A 21,086-nucleotide genomic window follows, 5' to 3' on the forward strand; every position below is an offset into this window, starting at 1 on the left:
GACCTTTCTTCATTCTTAGGATAATAGTTTTCAACTATGGCAATAGGAGAGGAATGGTAAAATAAATCCAGTTCCACAGAAGAAAGAGTGATATATGAACAAGTCAGATTGAATTCCTTTGATTTGTTCTTTCCCTGGATATGGGTGTTCCTGGCAAAGTATTACCGATCTTTTTTTGTTCTTGAACGGAGTGGTTTGCAAGGCTATTTCAGAGGGCAGTTAACCAGATTGCAGCAAGCCGGGGGTCACATATAGGCCAAATTACACAAAGGGCAAGATTTATAGAGTTGTACAGCATGGAAACAGATGTTTCAGTCCAACTCATCCATGCCAAACAGATATCCTAAATTAATCTAGTCCCATTTGCCAGGATTGGGCCTATAATCCCTCTAAACCCTTCCTTTTCATGTACGCATCCAGATGCCTTTACTGAGACCAGACTTCAAAAGATTTTGGAACTTTTTGCCTCAGAAAGCATTGGAAGCAAGGACACTGAATATTTTTAAAGCAGCGTTGGATAGATACTTGTGAAGCAGGGGAAAGAAGAGTTATTAGGGGTAGGTAGAGAGAAGGAATTTGAAACACAAACAGATAAGTAACGATCTTACTGAATAGGAGACAGGCCAAACAGTCTACTTCTACTCCGATTTTGTATGTTCAAATTTTATTAGTTGAATTTAAATTCCACCAGAAATATTGAACTTGAGATTATTTATTGTGAGGAGCAATCACAGTGAGGCTTATGATTCCCAAATCTCTCCAGCACTGGGATTTTTCTCATGGCATGTCTGAACCTGTGAGAGACTAATTGACAAAAAACGGATTGATATGCTGACTAATCAGAGCAATTATTGGTGTATCAAATGATGACATGGATGATAGAAGATGAATTAGATGGACCTTGATCTTTTATTTTTCATTACTTTTCACATACTGGTTTTCCACAACGAGTGGAGTTTCTTTCGTCTCTCAAAGGTTAAATTCAACATGGGGGCTATGGGAACCAGAACATTTCTTCCAAGGGGAGTTACAATCTCTCATTCTAATTTTGGCACAAGATCAGGGAAAACATCTAATTCTCCCAAAGTTAAGGCAGATGATTGAAAATTCCCACTGCTATTTGAATTAATGGCATTGCTATTAATACAAATATCAACTTGTACAAAGATGCAGAATCTCTGCTTATGAAATATACCATCTGTCACATACAAAGATGCTATGGCAAAAAAGCTTGCACAGCCTTCTCTAGCAAGGCCTCCAATAGCAAGTGCCACATGTACCAACTCACCACATGGAGTAGTTAATATATAAACTGTATGTCCTTGGCTTCTCCAGACAGGATAAATAAGTAAGTGTTGAGTTAATCTTTTAATAGACAGTCCTAGACGGCTTTGAAATTTCTCATAGTTTTGCAACATTTCAAAAATTAAACTTCCACTGAAACAATCAATTTTCTGGTTGTTGTTGAATTTAAGATAGTCAAAAAAGGTAACATTTTCGATTGGTACTGTGGAGATTTTTTTTCCTTGTGTTCAGCCAGTGATGCCCACTACACAATCATCTAATTCACCCTTCAAAAAAGGTAATTTTTTTAGTATCCACATACTAAAGTCTAGTAGGTGAGACATGACAGCTCCCACTCTCACATCAGAAGTTTTAAAAAAATTCATTCACAGGATATGGACATCACTGGTTAGGCCAACATTTGTTACACATCCCGCTGCCAGTGGAGTTTCTCATGCTGGGTCCCTTGCTTTTTACAAAATATATCAATGATTTTGACATAAATATAGAAGCATGCTTAAGAAATTGGATAATGATACAGTATTTAGTAGTGTGAATGATAGTGAAGAAAACAAAATTGCAAACTGCAGGGAGATATCAATGGATGATCATCAACAGATGTCCAGTCTGGAGAAATATATTTGGGGAAAACACAAATGGCAGGAAACAAAAAGTGTTGAGAAGCAAATGGACCTTGGAGTGAAGAACCATAAATCCCTGAAGATAGCCAGACAGATAGATAGATGATTAAGAAAGTATGCAGGACACTTTTCAGGAGTTATGATGCCATTTTAGAATTGTATAAAACGTCAGTTAGGCCAAGGCTACAGTATAGCTCTTGTACAACTCAAGAATAACATGATTTCATTTAAAAGATTGCAGAGGAGATTTATGAGGATGGAGTTGCCAGAAATGGAGTATTTTAGCTATAAGGAATGAATGGATAGAAATATTTCTAAGGACGGAGGAGGCTGAGGTGAGATTTAAATGAGGATGTGACTAATTATGAAGTGCCTACATAGTGTAAAGAACCTAAGTGCAGAACTTTTTAAAAAATTTATTCACTGAATGAGGGCAAGGCCACCACTTATTGCTCGTCTCAGTCAGTTAAGGCAACTACATTGCTGTGGATCTGGAGTCACATGCAGGCCAGACCACATAAGGATGGTAGTTTCCCTCCCTGAAGGACATCACTTAACTAGATGGGTCTTTCCTAACAATCAATATTTTTATAGTTGTTATTAGATTTTTTTTACAGAATTCAAATTCTGCCATTTGTTACAGTAGGATTTACCTGGGACTCGAGATCAATAGTCCACTAAACCATCACCTTCCCTTTTTAAAATCTTGATCACCACTGTAGTGCATGTCTGTAGGTGTGCTTCACCATCTAAACAGCAGAGTTATCACATGATTTTTATCTAAGGATTGTCTCAAGGGAACAGCTTTTATCTTGGTAGGATTTTAAAAGCTGAGTTTATTTTTGTATCTGCTATATATTTGTGATCTTACGATACAGGACACTAAAACAAAATGCACTCCTATTCCACCTTTAATATACTGCAGTAATACATTCAAGTTATCTCATTGGAACTATAGCTGACAGTTTTTTTTTTAAATGACCCCATGCCTCAAGCTATTAAGACAAGTGAACAAATGTAAAATGTTGACAGGGGCTTAAGAGAAGGAATTTTAAAATGGAGATCCTAGGCAACAGAAAGCACAGTCACCAATAGTATAGCAACATAAAACAGATCAACGGGCTGAGGAGTGGCAGATGGAGTTTAATTTAGATAAGTACGAGGTGCTGCATTTTGGGAAAGCAAAGCAGAGCAGTACTTATACACTTAATGGTAAGGTCCTAGGGAGTGTTGCTAAACAAAGAGACCATGGAGTGCAGGTTCATAGCCCCTTGAAAATGGAGTCACAGGTAGATAGGATAGTGAAGGAAGAGTTTGGTATGCATCCTTTATTGGTCAGAGCATTGATTACAGGAGTTGGGAGGTCATGTTGCAGCTGAACAGGACATTGGTTTGGTCACTTTTGGAATATCGTGTGCAATTCTGGTCTCCTTCCTATTGGAAAGGTGTTGTGAAACTTGAAAGGATTTACAAGGATGTTGCCAGGTTTGGAGAATCTGAGTTATAGGGAGAGTATGAACAGGCTGGGGCTGTTTTCCCTGGAGTGTCGGAGGCTGAGGGGTGACCTTAGAGGTTCATAAAATTATGAGGGGCATGGATAGAGTAAATAGACAAGGTCTTTTCCCTGGGGTGAGGAGTCCAGAACTAGAGGGCATAGGTTTAGGGTGAGAGGGGAAAGATATAAAAGACACCTAAGGGGCAACCTTTTCATGCAGAGGGTTGTGCGTGCGTGGAATGGGCTGTCAAAGGAAGTGGTGAAGGCTGGTACAATTGCAACATTTAAAAAGGCATCTGGATAGGTATGTGAATAGGAAGGGTTTGGATGGACATGGGCCGGGTTCTGGCATGTGGGACTCGATTAGGTGGAGATATCTGGTCGGCATGGACATGTTGGACCAAAGAGTCTGTTTCCGTGTTGTACATCTCTATGACTATGTGGAAGAGGACAGCGATCTGAATGTTGATAGAGGTTATAGAGATAGGGAGGAATGAGCCCATTGAGATTTGAAACAATGGATGAGTATTTTATAACAATGTTGCCAGGCAAGAGCAGATCAAAAAGTCAAAGAGACGAGAATGTGGAGCATCGCCAAACGAGCTGAACTAATCCCAAAGGGGCACAGATTCCCAATAAGGTTTTGCAAGAGAAAACCACTACATCCCAAGACACTACTATGCATTTTGTGGGTATGAATGATGGCAGTTAAAGAAACTACGGAGGTATCCAGTAGGACTCTCTCTACTGCAGTAACAAATGTATAAAGAGACAGAAGGAACCATCTGCCCATTCGTTCAACACACTCTTATCCTTGGACAACATAACCCACAGTCCTCCCTGTCCCCACAAATAGTAAAGTCAATTCTTACCACAAGGAAAGAAATAATGCATCTCCAAAAATCCAGTAAAATTCCTCTCCGTCTCAGAGTACCTAATGTCCTGGCCAATATATGGCCCTTGACCAACTATCACTTCATAAAAACCTTTCTTTTCCCTCCATTTTCACAGTCTTTGTGAAAGATTGCTGCTGGAATTCCTACATTTCAAAAAAGTTCTCTTTTCAGGCAAATCTAGAGACTGTGAAAGCACTACACAAATGCAAGCCTTTTTGTTTTCATAAACCAGGGAACTCAAGGTTGAAGGAGAATCGACGTTTCGGGCATAGGCCCTTCTTCAGGAATGAGGAAGGTGTGCCAAGCAGGCCAAGATAAAAGGTAGGGAGGAGGGACGTTGGGAATGTGATAGGCAGAAGGAAGTTAAGGTGAGGGTGATAGGCCGGAGAGGGGGTGGGGGCAGAGAGGTCGGGAAGAAGATTGCAGGTCAAGAAGGCGGTGCGGAGTCTGAGGGTTGGGACGGAGAGAAGGTGGGGGGAGGGGAAATGAGGAAACTGGAGAAATCTGCATTCATCCCTTGTGGTTGGAGGGTTCAGAGGAGGAAGATGAAGTGCTCTTCCTCCAGGCATCATGTTGCCATGGTCTGACGATGGAGGAGGCCAAGGACCCCCCTTCCTACCTTTTATCTTAGCCTGCTTGGCACACCTTCCTCATTCCTGCAGAAGGGCTTATGCCCGAAACGTCGATTCTCCTGCTTCTTGGATGCTGCCTGGCCTGCTGCGCTTTTCCAGCAACACATTTTTCAGTTCTGATCTCCAGCATCTGCAGTCCTCACTTTCTCCTAACTCAAGGTTGAAGTGTGGTAATCGTTGCATGAAAAAGACAGAAGGTGTTAAAAGTTGGAAAAACAAAACTGCAGATGCACAATTTGTTTAAAATTTTTATTTTAAGAAAATGTAAATACCTGCATTTTCATTGGACAGTAATTGCATAGAAATTGAGCAGCACCACAGTCTGCTTGACACACTAAACCACAGCACACTGCTTGCACCAACCAGGTCCTGCATTAGCAGCTTAAATAACAAGCACCTCACACATCCAGAATGACTGCTCCTTTTACAATCCTCACCCCAATGAGGAAACGAGGTGTACTTGCAGGTACAAGCACTGAACAGACATTGGAGCTGGAGACACTGGCTAGCCAGTTTAATTAGATAGGGGCATAAGTAATCCCCTCACAGTGGTAGGAAACCTTAATATTCAAGGCTTTTATGGTGGTGAAGAGTTCCATGCTAGATCACTGTTCGGCAACCTTTACTGGAAAGTGCATGTGTGAGAACACGAGGTGCAAATAGATCAATGAGTTGCATCAACCCCTCTCTGAACAGGCTGGTGTCATGCAGGAAGAATCTAGAGCACAGTTAGTCCCTGTACATCCAGATCTCAGCATATCAACGCCACTCAGACAGGACAAACTGCAACCAAATTAAAACCTCTCCAGTTCACTGCTATTCCCCAGAAGTCTGTGTTGAACAGTTGTGCTGGGTTTGTGTGGAACTGTTTACAGGTAGATGTGTAATTTCACTCTAAAAGGACTTACTGCATTAAATCAAATCTTCCAGCATTAAACATTTCCATAAATATATAACTATTATCATTAAATAAAATTCACATAATTTTCCCTTAACAAGATAGTCTTTTTAATACATACACACAAACAAACAAAGTCTTGTTCAAACCCCCTGCTTTCTTCAGTCTTGAACTGACGTAACCAAAACTATCATTCCATAGTAAGTTAGCTTGAAGTGTTCTACAGTTTGTGACCCTTGTTTTGCAATTAAAGATAACTGTTAACTTCTCAATTTGAAGTTCAGATTCTGGATAGTCGAGTTAGCTTTTACCACCCAGGGCAAAAAAGGAATACGAACACACGCATTGGACAGAATGGGAAAGAGATTGATCAGCCAGCAGTCCTACAGAAACAGTGGCCTGACCATCTCTATTTTTTGATTGATTTGTTGAGTGTTTCCACAAGCTTGGCTGTTGGCCTCCAGGGGTAAATGTTGCAGACGTATCACAACTGAATACAAGATTATTACAGCATACCCACCCTCTCCAGTTCCTGGGCCATTAATCATAAACGCACAATCAGAAGGCACATTCCAGAAACAATACAATCTACAGCCACCTTGGCACAGGACAAGTTAGGTCAGTGTAAGCAACCTGGACCAGATGCACAAAACAGGGAGCATTCTTCCACACTTGCTAGCCTGCATCGTTATTCTCAGCACTGCCAATCCCCAATTGTTAAATCAACAATTAATCATATTCCCAAAAGCATCCATTAACAGCAGACTCCTGCTCACCTTCTCAAATTCTACACTCCCACAGTCAGTAATTGAATTCCCACTACAAGATTTTTAAAAATGTGTACAAGGTATACCCTACCTTAACAGTTCTACTGGACAACCCCACAGAACACTTCACTGCACCATTAACAAATGTGAAAACTTTTAAAATATTTGCAACCGTTTTATTTCTTAAATATCCAAACTGAAGCGTGGTCTAGGGGAAGGTGAAAGCATAAACCTTTATCCATAACTACATAAAAAAAGTTAAAGCAATCATTTCAGTGAGGTTAAACTTGCATAGAATAAAGCAAATACTAGGGACAGGCATTAAGTGTGCAGTCCTTCCAACTTGGGAAGCAGTTCTCAATCCAGCAAGGAGGCTAAACAGGGCACCACATTTTTAAGTCTCAAAAAAAAAGTTTGAATTAATGTGATCAGGCATGTTCTGACATTTCCAGGAGAGACAGAAATTAAACCCAAACTTTCTGGCCTAGAGGTGGTGACACCACTATACCCAAAGACCCAGTACTTGTACTTAAGGTGTCAAAAGCTCTCAAAAAGTTTGAACAATGAAATGAGAGTGGTATCACCAGTGGGCAATTAAATAGGAAACTAAACATCAGGTGCTGCAGCTAAGAGAATGGCAGAAACCATACTTTGGGTTAAAAGTTCAAAACCACCACTATAAAATTAATTTGTATAAAGTGATACAAAAGCAGTCATCCATGGGAGGGTGGAGGATTTTAAAAAATTCTCTGGAAGGTGGAATACAAAGTTATACAATCAAAGCATGGCTTAAATAGGACTGAAGATTCAAGCCATAGGACATCATACACAAGAATTCATAATGCAGAAACTGACAGAGTGAGAGAAAACTGGCAGAAGAAAAAAAATTAGTAAGTCACATTAACTGCTCAGTATCCTCAGATATTGGGTGCAAAATCAATACTATATAAAAGTGACAAAATAAGCAAAAACAAAAATCAAAAGCATGCAATTGGTTTCTCCACTGCTTCGCCCTCTGAACAATGATCAAACTGTACTGCCCTACAGTACGGAATATAAATTGTCTAAAGTTAAAATTTGGGAGAGGGTGGGGTAAACATTGCAGCCTGTAGGAATACCTCGACGAACCCTAACAACATAGTAAAGCCACCAACCAGAATTTCAAGTGCATGCATCAGTTCAGCAACCTGCATGATTATGGACCAAACTTACTAATGATCATTTCTTATGTTGGAGGCTTCTTTCCACACTTAGTGTTAAAAAGCACCTTGGTTGCTTCATGATTTGTGATCACTGCCACACAAAATTCATGTTACCGAAGTTATAAAATCACCCTGATTGGACACTCCCATTAAATTTCAAATTTCCCCTTTAGGGAAGAAAAGTACATGAACTGGGAGCATTGGCTAAATGATACTCTCATTTAAAAAAAAACTTTGCCTTGTGAAATGGATAATGCTAGGACTGGCTTGGAACTTTGCGTGCCCTATCTCCTCTCCTCCACCCCCCAGTCCATATCTATTTCATCTGAACCATCCCCCATGAAAAATAAACACAGTACAAATTAAGTGGCATATACTCAGTACAATAATTTAACTCAATACTATAAAACTCTGTTCCAGGCAATGTGCTTTCATGAAACAGAGATTTAAGAATATTTAACTGTGCCTACAGTGCGGTCATTAAATACCAATCAATTAATATGGCTATTTAACCTATCTTTGCTTATAAAACTAAAAGGGGACCTCAACCTTCGACAGCTGTGTCCATGCTCTGAATATCTACCTGTATCAGAAAATCAAGACATTTTAAAAATTACTAAACAATACTGAATGGTGCTTCGAAAACTATGTCAAATCCAAAGCAATTAAAGTTGTTCCACCCTGTGAAATTCGTATCTGACAGCTTTATATACTGCAGATAAAGATTAACAACATGCTGAAGCAGTCAAAAACACAAATAGCAACTAAATATCAGTACAGAATCACTGTAGCACCTCTACACCGTATCCATTGGGCTGGCTAGTTCACTGTTAAAACGTTTTAGACGACAAGGGCATTTTCATTCCTGTCACACACTAAGGAACTCCAAACTGTCTACCTTCAGCCATTATCCTCCACATCAGTAGCGGATGGCAAGTTCAAGTTCAGAAAAGGCAAGATACGCAGCTGACAATGTAAACAACTCCATTCAGATCAGAATCCTCAGGAGATAAGGAGGCTTGCAGGTGAAAAGGTTGGCAGCCACCAGATTCCCAATGTAAGGAACAGAATTAAGGCATAGGACTGCTCTGGACCACAGCAGCAGGATGACTGGGGCTGAGATTCAACACAGTTAACTTTCCAAACTCTTTAACAAATCAAAATCCACAGTGCAAGTCTGGAACATGGGTGGGGAGAAGGGGAGTAAAATAAAGATTCTGGTCTCAAAAGCTGGATAACAAGTGTCATATTTGGAACAACAGCAAGACAGCTAGAGCCTGGCCCTCTTTACTCAGTTGAAAACTACAGCAATTAAACACTACTTGAAATCCACATTCATCTGGCAGGCAACAGTGTGAAGCTGTTGGTCTGGAGACTCCTGTGATGCAGTGGAAGTGTTCTTACCTCTACACTAGAATGCCCAGGTTCAGATCACCTGCTCCAGAAGTGCATCATAGGGTCTGAACAGGCTTATTAAAAATATCGATAAAGACACAAGTCTAAAACCACAACCACTTTGGATAGGGTTAGGACCTGCCTGGTGAACCTCCCTTGTAACTGCATTGTAGAGTCAGAATATGGGTCAATGGCTTTATTCCAGCAGCAGCTTCATTCCAGTTCCCTTGCAATTAACACGACATGCATGACTTTGCATTCAAAATGGAGGGAGGCTCAAAAAGACAACTCTTCCCTTGTATAATCTCAATTTAAAAACAAAAAATCTTCAAATCCAGATTTTGGAAAAAAAGCAGAAGTCACACAATACACACACACTTAGAGCACTATGATTAAGTTTTTAAAAAAATGTTCAACCTAATTTTTAGGATACAATAAAGGAGTAACTTTGATCTGTTCTCATAAGGCCCTGTGCAGCTGCCCAGAGGCATTTGTTCGATGATGTTGGTAGGGCCAAAACCAATAGCTAAAAATTACATTTATTTACAGCCCCTAACTCCCCGAATCATATACATTGATCTGAAACACTGCCCCATGTTGATATGGAGCCCTGAGTAGAAAGTGAGCAACAGGACTGCACCAGCATTGCTGCCCTTCGAAAGTGAGGGGGTGTGTCTTTGGCTTGCAGAAGTCAGTCAGTAGCCTGTCACAGTGAGGTAGCTCCTCAGGAGCTGACCAGGATCTCCATGATGTGATCCAGGTCATTCAGGTCAGTTCTTAAAGTTGGACTGGCTCCCAATGAAGAAGAGGAATTGCATGAGGTGAAAGTCTTAGCCAGGTCATCAGCCACACCAGGGGGCACTGCACGGCCACTGGGAGCCGGCCCCACTGTAGCCACATCGCAGTCACACACAGAGGTGTCAATGTCAAGAAAAAGGTCATCCAAGGTCACACCTACAAGGTAACTGGAGCTCATGATTTCAAAGCTGCCAAAAACTGATTCCAAAGGTCTAGAAGGCTCTGTGGACTGGATTTCCTCTTTGTTCCAGTCTTCTGCTGCTGTGTCCATTGCTTCTGGCAGGCCCAGATTGTCCTGTGGGATTGAAGGTGAAGGGCTTTCATCAACAATGATGTCAAGATCCCGGAGAATGGAGTTTATGGCAGAGGAGAGGGAGTGGTCCTCATCAGAAGCAGATGGAAAGTCCTCAAGGCCATCGCCGAATCCAGCGGGGTGGCTTTCAGTTGTTAGCCGCGAAGGTGGGACATCCCGTTGGCTGCCTAATTCCGAACACCCAGAATCCAAGGCCATGGCAGATGCCAGCTGGCTGCTTTCCAGCCGGATCTCTTCTTGGATCTGCCGCAGGGTGTTAGCAATCAGGACAGTGCGCCGAAGGCTGAGTTCCGGTAGTGCCCGGCCATTCTGCATCTTATTCAGGGAGGTGTTGAGTACGAGCTGCCGCTTGAGGCTATAGGACTCCGGACAGTCAGCAAGGTTCTGACAGGAATCCAGACCCCCGTCGGCATGGCGCTTCCGCTTCACACCCTTTCCAACCATTGAGACCTGCCAAGATAAAAGACAGCTGTTAACATTGTACAGATTCCCAGAGAGATGCCAACAGGCATGCTTAGTATCTGTGCCAACACTAGCATATCTGGAAAGGGCAAAAGAAGATTTATTAGCTTAGTTGTTCAGGAACTACTGCAAACAACTGGCCATTCAGCCCATCTAATCAATGTCAGCATTTACATTACCACCAAACCTCTAACCACTTATGATCTAGTTAGGGACCAATAATGTTTTTAAAAAATAAATCCAAAAATATTCTGTTTTAGCAAAATGTATCAAAAATATTTCACTTCTGTTTGAGAAAGTAAGCAAACTTTACAGTATGGGTGTGATTACTGCCATCAGAACTGCAGAAGGGACACTCGTCACCATGCAGTCGTAGTGCCTGTTTCATCAATGGCCAGCAAAACACAGCAAGGTGTCTGCACCAAAGGAGAGGAGCAATAGAAAATATATGTTCTTGCAAAGGTTTAAACAAAATCAATTCTAGGATCCTAATTCGTTCACTACCCCACTCTGAATACTTGCATAACCTGCTCCTCATCCTTCACTGACTCCATCACATTCACTACTGTGCTCTATAGCACGTCAAGCAGGGCACCGAATGTGGGAGGGCAACGCTGATGAAGCAACAAGTGGGGAGTGAGACAGCTGAGCACTAAGCAGAGCAGGTTTCCTTGGACATTAATGAGATAATGCTAATGTCCTCTACCAGCATGGTAACAGGAAATATTCAGTTAGTATAACAAGACTCAAGTGGATAGATTTTGTTTTGATTAATATAGTTTATAACTATTAATGAACTTGGGTTTACTCCCTACTTTAGTTAAGTATTCTCCAAGACAGATCAATTCTTAAAGGTTTAAAAAAAATGTTTGTAGGGAACAACTGTAATTAAGCCTCCAAAGAATCATGGTGATCTTCACGTCGTCCCAGCTCCAACTACTCTCAGGTGCACAACTTTAATTTACCATCTATGACTGTGAATACTTTGATCCCTTCTTCTGTTTACTTTATCAATTCTACTCAGCTTATTCAGCAAATTTCTTTATTTTAAACAAGAATCTATGGGGCACAGTTGAGATTATTATCTTCTAATTCAACTAGACAAGCATTCACTTTCTGTTCCCTCAAACAGTAAACAGAAAATAAGCCCCACCCATATTCTACACAGTGAACGAAGGCAAGACTTTTACTTTGTTCACAGAATAGACTGTCAGCTACTGTGGCTATCTTCTCTGTGAGCTGCAAACCAAACACGATCCAAAACTGCAGCAAACAACCAGATAAATCGAAACCAGAGAATCGTCTAAACTCTACCCATCTCCATAAAGACAACGCAAATGCCCTCGAACCAGCTTTTAAATTACTTATTTACAATTTCTTCTTTGATTTCGCGAAATAAATGGCTTCACAACATTTCAGCATTCATGGAATTCTAACCAGTTGAGCATTTAACTCCCAAAAAAAAAATTTAAAATCTCCCTTGTTGCCAGGATTGCGGATGTTGTGTCTTCAGTTCTTCATACCTAAGCCAGCCCACTTGCTGTATTATAGTGCTATCGCTTCTATTCTGAGTTGGTTAAACAAACATTTAACTTTCTGAAATGCCATTTCTTTAGCTGTAAATGCCTACAGCCCAGTATTTTAAGTCCTTCACTTTTATAACTTTAATCTTTACAGAACTAAAAAAAAATTACCCCTCAATTACTAACTTGAACCAGGAATAATATATTCATAAAACCTACCTTCTTCAACAAACTCCATCAATAGATGCTTCTTGGGGTGGGGAGAGTGAAAAGAAAATCAGGCTGCTTTGGATCTTCTCCCGATTGTCCAATTAGGCTTTTGGAGATCAGAGGAGATGACCACTCAAACTACTCCCTTAACCTTGCAAAAGCTTTCCTTTTCATGTATTCAATTCCCTTTGAACTGATGACAGAATCTGCTCCCTTTCAGACAAAATGCTCTAGATTATAAATCAGTGAACCAACATTACTCGTCACCCTTTCATTCTTTTACCATTTGAAAATTTGCCCATTTTTCCTAAGGTGGAAGGAGTCTAAAACTAGAGGGCACAAGATTAAGGGGAAAGATTTTAAAAAGCACCTAAAGGATAACTTTTCCATGCAGAAGCTTGAGTGCATTGAATGAGTTGCCAGAGGAGGTGGAGGCTTGTACAATTATAACATTTAAAAAGGTATTTGAATGGGTACATGAATAGCAAGGGTTTGGAGGGATATGGGCCAAGTGCTGGCAAATAGGACTAAGTCAGATTGGGATACGTGGCCAGTGTAGAGGAGATGGACTGAAGGGTCTGTTTCTGTGCAGTATGACTCTGTGATCTCGGCTAAAAAAAATTCAGATTCGATCAGGTGAGGAATTGTCAGCTCCTCGATAAATTCATACAGTCAAACAGCCTGTCAACATTCAGAGACCTGTGCGCAGTTGGACAAGATATGGATTAAGGTCTTTGAAAGATTGAGGACACAGGAGCAAATGAGAAAGAAAGACAATAAAGCAACACTGGAGGAGAAGACCAGAATTCTGCTAACATAGTATCATCACAAAGTGAATAACTATTCATTCAGTGCTGCTTCTACTGATGGGTTAGGAACCAAATATTGAACATGAGACACTTTTCTGTCATCCAGAAACCCTGATGAGACGAGACTTTTCATTAAGCTACAATGAACTGAAATACAGCAGTTGCAATGAAAAGCAGTCCTAAAGTATGCGCACTCTTCCCTCTCACCTCTCATCAACAATTATTACTGAACTAGCAAAGGTCATGTTAGATGCACCTGATAATAAATGCACTATGGATCTTGTAGCAACATAAATCTCTGAATGAGGAATCATAGATGTCTGACAGATTGTGACAGCCTTCTAAATTAAAGTTAACTCAGCTGATGGGGAAAAGAATGTTAAATTCAAAGCTTCCCATCTTCATGAATGCTGATAGAATTTAATGATGGCATCTGTTTGGATTACTTAATGGATTCTAACTTTCTTTACATAAAAGCTCATACTCACCTGTACCATCAGTAAATTCCAACTACAATGGCTCCACATCCAAGCACAACATGCCCTCTCAATCACACACACTTCCAGAATTATTGGAGGCAGAGTGCTTGGTTACTATTAACTGCCAACCATCCCAGTGAAGTAGGAAACACATTTCATGCTATTGGGATCTGTTAATTCAGAGAAAGGCAGGAATGTAGCCAGACCAGCCATGGTTTCTGATGTGCACACAGTCTCATTTGGAGATGAACTGGCAAAGTAGAATCGTAGAATTCCTGCAGTGTGGAAACAGGCCCTGCGGCCCAACAAGTCCACACCAACCCTCCAAAGAGTAATCCACCCAGACCCATTCCCCTACTCTATAATCCTATATTTACCCCTGACTAATGTACCTAACCCACATATCCTTGAACACTACAGGTAATTTAGTATGGCCAATTCACCTAACCAGCACATATCTGGACTGCGGGAGGAAACCTGAGCGCTCTGAGGAAACCCATGTAGACACAGGGAGAATGTGCAAACTCCATACGGATAGTTGCCAGAGGCTGGAATTGAACCTGGGTCCCTGGCGCAGAGGCAGCCACTAAGCCGTCGTACTGCCCAAGTAGTTTGGCATCTGCTGCAAAAAAGGAACAAAACCAACACAATCCACATTTACAGAACACTAGTAAACTGCAACTGCTTGTTTGACACAGGCAAATCCATCAAGACATCTTTGCAGATTGCTGAAACCAAGTGGGAATATCCAGTCACAGTGACATGTTACTCATCAGAATTCATCAGTCAGCAGGTCACTGTTGAATGTGAGAGTAAGCTAGCTAGTAATAATAAAAAAGATTGCAAGAGGTTTTTAGATACTGAAAAGGTAAAGAGAGAGGCAGAGTGCACATTGAACAAGAAAATAAGGTAGGCAGAGGAATTGAATTATGTACTTTGCATTAGTTTTCAAAGTAGAAGACACCAGAGCTTCAAGAGAGTCAGGTAACAGAAGTGAGTGCAGTGGCCATCACGAAGGCAAAGATGCTGGATAAGTTGAAAGGTCTGATGGTAAATAAACCAACCTGAGTTCTGAAGGAATCTGATTCAAGAATCACTGGAATCAGAGACTGATGGCTAGAAAATGGTAAATGTAACACCAACATATGTGTGTGCATGTGTGTGAAGGGAGGGAGGCAGAAGACAGGAAACTATAGGCCAGTTAGCCTGACGTCAGTTGTTGGTAAGATTTTAAGAGTTCATTGTTAAGGATGAGATTGCAGAGTATTTGGAAGTGCACGGTAAATTAGGGTGGAGTCAGCACAGCTTCATCAAGGGAAGGTCATGGCTAACAAATCTTATTATTCTTTGGAAGTCTTTGAGTAGGTAATGAGCAAATTAGACAATAGAGAGCCAGTGGATGAGATCTAATTGGATTTCCAGAAGGCCTTTGACAAGGTGCCACACAGGAGGCTGCTAACTAAGAAAACAGTCAATGGTTTTAAGGGCAAGGTACTTACATGGATAAAGGATTAGCTGACTGGCAGAAACAAGTAGGGGTAACAGTGGACTTTTTAAGGATGGCAGCCAGTGACTAATGGAGTTCCACAGGAGTCCATGTTGGAACTATTTGCATTGTACATTAAATGGTCTGGACAAAGACAGGTGGAGGACAAGAATCGCTGAGAAAGTGGAGCGGCTGAAGGAGGACTTGGACAAACTAGGAGAGAGGGCAAAGAAATGGTAGATGGAACACGATGTGGGAAAGTGAGCTGTTTTGCAGGTTTTGAAGAATAGAGACTATTTCTTTTATCTTGCCTGTGAATGTGGTGACATTTGTTTAGGGTTTGCACACTGTAAAATGCATCCTACACATTTCCCTCAAAAATACGTCTTTGCCACTGGGTTTTTAAATTGGAGTTTGCCATATCTCAACTATGTCTGTCAGGTATTTCACAGCAACATAATGGGGAAGAAAGCTTTTTGGCCTGAGTGATATGCTCAATACCCAACTTGTTTGCGTAGAAAACTTCTGTTGATGCAAAAGATATCACATCCAGAACTTAAGAGCTAGGAAATTTGCATATTAACAACCTTAACAATCTGGACAAAGCAACCAAGGGCATTGTTACTTAGTTTGCAGATGACACCTGTTGAGGGAGCGGGGAGGTTGCAGAAGGACTTGGACAGATTAGGAGAGTGGGCAAAGAAGTGGCAGATGGAATACAATTTGGACAAGCATGAGACAGTAGGTGCAGGAATAGGCCATTTGGCCCTTCGAGCCAGCTCCATTCATTATTGATCATGGCTGATCATCCACAATCAGTAACCTGTTCCTGCCTTATCTTCATTACCCTTGATTCCACGATCTTTAAGAGCTCTATCCATCTCTCTCTTGAAAGTATCGAGAGACTCTGCCTCCACTGCCTTCTGAAGTACAGCATTCCATATATGAGATTTTGCATTTTGGTAGGAAGAAAAGACAGTCTATTTTCTACTGTTTTCTAAACGGAGAAATGCTTTGGAAATCTGAAGTACAAAGGGACTTGGGAGGATTAGTTCAGAATTCTGTTAAGGTTACCATACAGCTTCAGTTGGCAATTAGGAAGGCAGATGCAATGTTCGCATTCACTTCAAAAAGGTTTGAATACAAGTGCAGAAATGTACAACTGAGGTTTAATAAGGGTCTGGTCAAACTGCATTTGAACCACATATTGAAGGAAGGATGCATTGACCTTGGAGATAGTGTACAGGAGGTTCAAGCAAATGATCCCGGGGACAAAGACCTTGTCATATAAGGAGCGGTTCAAAACTCTGTCTGTACTTGATGGAGTTTAGAAGGAGGAGGAGGGGGATCTCACTGAAACTTGCAGAACACCAAGAGTCCTTGAGTGGATGTGGAGAAGATGCTTCCACAAGGAGAGAATTAGGTTATCTAGGGGCACAGCCTCAGAACGAAAGGGTGATCGTTTAGAACTGAGATGAGGAGAAATTTCTTCAGCCAGTGGGTAGTGAATTGTGGAACTCGTTGCCACAGAGGCTGTAGAGGCCAAGACATTGAGTGCATTTAAGACAGAGATAAATGGTTTCTTGACAGGTAAAGGGATAAGGATTATGGAAAGAAGGCAGGGGAATGGTGTTGAGAAACATATCAAACAATGGAGCAGATTCAAAAGATGAATTACCCATTTCTGTTCCAATGTCTTATGGTTAGTGGCCCAGAACACTCCAGATCAGACTCAGTCATCAATCACTGAAATGACTATGAGCGGGCAATCCCAATATATAAGGGTTCAAATCCCATCACGGTAGACCGAGAATCTGAACTGAGCTTCCAAAAGCAAAACAAGTCTGGAAATACAAAATTGGTGCCAATAAAAGGATCTTATAAGTTTATGTATTATTGTAATATCCAACCTGGTTCCGCATTTTAGGGAAAGAAGCTAGATTCCTGGTCTATTTTTATGTGGCTTAAGACAATAAGAAGCAAGAGTAATAGGTAGGTGGTTTTTTTGAGCCTGCTGTATCATTCAATATTACCATGACTAATCTTTTGCCTCAATACCATCTTTCCCAAACACATTTCTCAATTCTGAAGTGAAAAGAAATCCACACAGTTCTAAATTTATCCAATGAGCCTTAAATTTATTCAGTGTTGGTGCATTTGGCTGTGTGGGCATAGAATTACATAGATTCATAAATTTCGCCTCACCTCAGTCCTGAATGATTACCTTGAAACTGCACACCATTATTAAAAAGAAAATTCAATGGTAAGCCCCTTCAGAATCTTCTGTTTCAACAAAATTACACCTCATTCTTCTAAACTTCAGACAACATATGCCTAGTTGACTCAGCCGCTCACATGGCACAAACCAAAGAGTTATATTAGAAAGCAATAACAAAGGATTGTCTTCTGAGGAAAAGCTAAATCCATACCCACTGGGGTTCTTGAAGAGTCAGAGGTGATGTAATTGAAACATCAAGCCCCGAGGAGACTTGACTGGGTGAATATGGAAAGAATTATTCTTCTTGTGGGAGAATCAGATAACTGGAGGTTGCCCATTTACCACAGAGACTCTCTCACAGAGGGCTAAGTGGCTTCAAAACGTACATTAAGCAAGCAACTCTGAATGGTAAACTGTTCAAAACAATATACATAGTAGTCAAGGTGCCACTTGCACCAGCTAACAAATACATACATCCAGAGAATGGAAAATCAAAGGAATTCCAGGACATCTCTGCAGGAATTCCTCAGGGTAGTGTCCTAGGTCCACCATCTTCAGCTGTTCCATCAATTACCTTCCATCAAAAAGGTCAGAAGCGGGGACGTTTTTCAATGTCTGTGCAATGTTCAGCACCATTCGTGACTCCTCAGATACTGAAGCAGTCCTTGTGCAAATGCAACAAGATCTGGACAATATCCAGTCTTGGGCTGACAAATGGCAAGTAACATTTGCGTGACACAAATACCAGGCTATGATCATCACCAATAGGAGACAATCTAACCAAAACCCTTCACCATTGAATGGTGTTACCTTCCCGCACTAACAACATCTTAGGATGTATCATAGACTAGAAACTCAACTGACTCACCACACAATTGCAGTGGTTACAAGAGCAGGTCAGAGGCTAGGAAAATTGCAGCAAGTAACTCACACCTCCTGACTCCTCAAAGCTTGATCCTCATCTGCAAGGCACAAGTCAGGAGTGTGATGGAAACTTCTCCACTTGCCTGGTGGAGTGTGGCCCCAACAACACTTAAGAAGCTTTACATCATCCAGGACAAAGCCCACTTGACTGGCATTACATTCACAGCATCTACTCCCTCCACCACCAACATTCAATAGTAGTGGTACAAGATGCAGAGCAGAAATTTACTCAAGATCCTCAAACAGCACCTTCCAAACCCATGGCCACTTCCATCTAGAAGGACACAGGTAGCAGATATATGGGAACACCGCCATCTTTAAGCTCCTCTCCAAGCCACTCATCATCATGACTTGGAAATATACAATCGTTCCTTCACTGTCGCTGGATCCAAATCCTGGAATTCCCTTCCTAATGGCAGTACAAGTGGACTGCAGCAATTTAAGAAGGTCACTCACCACCATCTCCTCAAGGCAGGTAGGGACAGGCAATAAATGCTAGCCAGCCAGCAACACCCACATTGGACAAAATGAATCATGATAACCATAACATTTTGAAGGCACTCCAACCATTCTAAATTATTTCTACCTACCATCTACAAGTGTCCTCCAAATCTCTCAATCATTGTCAGAGTCTTTCAACGATAGATTCCAATCACCTTCCCCCTCCTTACTTTTCTGCTGACGACAGACAACCGTTGTAAGTGAGCTGACCACAATCAAACTTTATGCCATGCAAATATTGGAAATAGGAGAAAGTGAGGATTGTAGATGCTGGAGATCAGAGTAGAGAGTGTGGTGCTGGAAAAGCAGAGCAGGAAAATAAGCCCTTCATCAGGAAATAGGAGTTGCATTAATAAAGGACTTTTCACAAACACAAGGCATTATAGTCAGAGATGTATAACAGGGAAACAGAACCTTTGGTCCAACTTGTCCATGCCAAATAGATATCCAAAATTCATCTAGTCCCATTCAGCAGCATTTGGCCCATATCCCTCTAAATCCTTCCTATTCATATACCCATCCAGATATCCTTTAAATACCAGGTAATTATACCAGCCTCCACCACTTCTTGTGGCAGCTCATTCCATACATGCACCACCCTTTACATGAAAAACTTTGCCCCTTAGGTCCCTTTTAAGTCTTTCCCTTCTCATCTTAAACACATGCCCTCTAGTTTGGACACCCCCAGGGAAAAGACCTTTTCTATTTATATATGTTTAATGTGTAATCATTACTTGTAATGCTGGTGCCAACTTGTGCCAATAAGATCCCACAACAAGATATTTTGGGCAATGCTGGTTGAGGGATAAACATTGGCTAATGCATCAGCCAACTCCACTGTGCTTCCTCATCAAAATAGCACCAAGGGATCTTTCACATTTATCTGAAAAGGGCTGCTGCAAACAGTGCAACACTCTCCTCACTACAGCACTGAAGAATAACACCATCACTCAATATAACTGCAGATCCTAGAAAAAATGCTCCTACATTAACTAGCAAGGAGGAGGCACTGCCTCTCACTCAGTACGGATAAAATGTGTATTAAAATGATCAAATATCCCAAATACCATCATGACCTGAACAACTCCACCTGAAGCTGAATTTTGAAGGATTCTGACACTTCTTCCCCCCTCCTGCCAGTGAAGACCTGCCCCTTTTTCGCGCTTGGCTGCACCCGGTGCATGCTGGGCCTTGTAGTTCACCGAGTGATAGATACCCTTGCAATCCTGCGGTACGGCAACCAACACCGGGTCGGGGCCAGTCGGCCTATCTAAAAACTCTACTGGGATGCTTCAACCTCCAACTACCTTCCTACAAAAAAAAACCAGTCTGGCTCTCTAAAGGAGAAATAGTACTAGAACTACAAGTCCCGGCCAGCTCGGCGCCCATGCGCAGTTAGAGCTGTCGAGAACTTGCCCCCGCCCCTCCCCCCCTCTTCCCCCACCCACAAGATGGGCTTGGTGGGGCAACAGAACTGTACCCTCCCCTACCCCCAGGGAACCAATCCTTTCCAGAGAGGCACTTTCTGGGAAACCGGCTCCTTCAGCGCGAATTCCTGGCCTGGATGATGGAAAACAACCAACGGGCACTTCGAAGCCGCCGTGTAACGGGCGCCCTCAGCACCACAGCAATCAAATTTAAAAAAAAAACACACTCTCGCTACCTGCTGATTTACTCGGACGCAATTATTTGTTTTAATTATATGCCGATCATCACAGTAGGTAGACACGGCTTTCCCTCCTCATCGACCCCCGTCCGCCATAACCCGTCCGTTCCCCGCCGAGTTAATTCTTCATGTTGTTTTTCTCGTCTGCACTCCTCCTCCCGGTCGGTGCAAATCAAGACACTAGCTCGAGCTACAGGCCCCCTGGAGCCTGTCCTATTGGCCAGGCATCGGAAGGCACAGACCAATCGGGAGAAAGGGGTCAGTTCTACCGTGGTTACGATTGGTAGATAATGCCGTCCATCATCGCGACGGAGGCGGCTCTCGCCAACGGACTGCCCGCTCGCCCAATCGCCATCGCGCCTCCGCTGTGGGCGGGGACCAAGAAACTTGGTTTGAAAACCCCAACAAATCAAACGATTTCGGGTTGAGATGAGAGTTTCAAACTACCGAGTGCTGACTTAGGAGCGAATCATTGGTCGACTGTGAG

At 41.8% G+C, this 21,086-nt stretch overlaps 1 protein-coding gene across 2 annotated transcripts; it reads right to left on the bottom strand.

Annotated features, from left to right (window-relative positions):
• Positions 1 to 5,191: 5,191 nt before the first annotated feature.
• LOC140454500 (SERTA domain-containing protein 2-like) lies at positions 5,192 to 20,748 on the bottom strand. 2 transcript variants are annotated; one of them, XM_072549299.1, is made up of 3 exons: positions 20,597 to 20,703; positions 12,526 to 12,729; positions 5,192 to 10,771 (listed from the first exon to the last, which is right to left on the bottom strand). In XM_072549299.1, the coding sequence occupies exon 3, from the start codon at positions 10,763 to 10,765 to the stop codon at positions 9,935 to 9,937; it is 831 nt and encodes a 276-aa protein (XP_072405400.1). In that variant the 5' UTR covers positions 10,766 to 10,771; positions 12,526 to 12,729; positions 20,597 to 20,703; the 3' UTR covers positions 5,192 to 9,934. The 2 variants fall into 2 exon arrangements, with proteins under 2 accessions (XP_072405400.1, XP_072405399.1); XM_072549298.1 differs by lacking the exon at positions 12,526 to 12,729 and having other exon boundaries at positions 20,597 to 20,748.
• Between the last annotated feature and the right edge of the window lie 338 nt (positions 20,749 to 21,086).

The sequence above is a fragment of the Chiloscyllium punctatum genome, chromosome 29 (genome assembly GCF_047496795.1).
Source record: "Chiloscyllium punctatum isolate Juve2018m chromosome 29, sChiPun1.3, whole genome shotgun sequence".
Taxonomy (NCBI): domain Eukaryota; kingdom Metazoa; phylum Chordata; class Chondrichthyes; order Orectolobiformes; family Hemiscylliidae; genus Chiloscyllium; species Chiloscyllium punctatum.

What these genes read in the sequence shown, in the direction of transcription:
- LOC140454500 (XM_072549298.1), bottom strand. Translation starts at nt 10,765, where the DNA reads ATGGTTGGAAAGGGTGTGAAGCGGAAGCGCCATGCCGACGGGGGTCTG.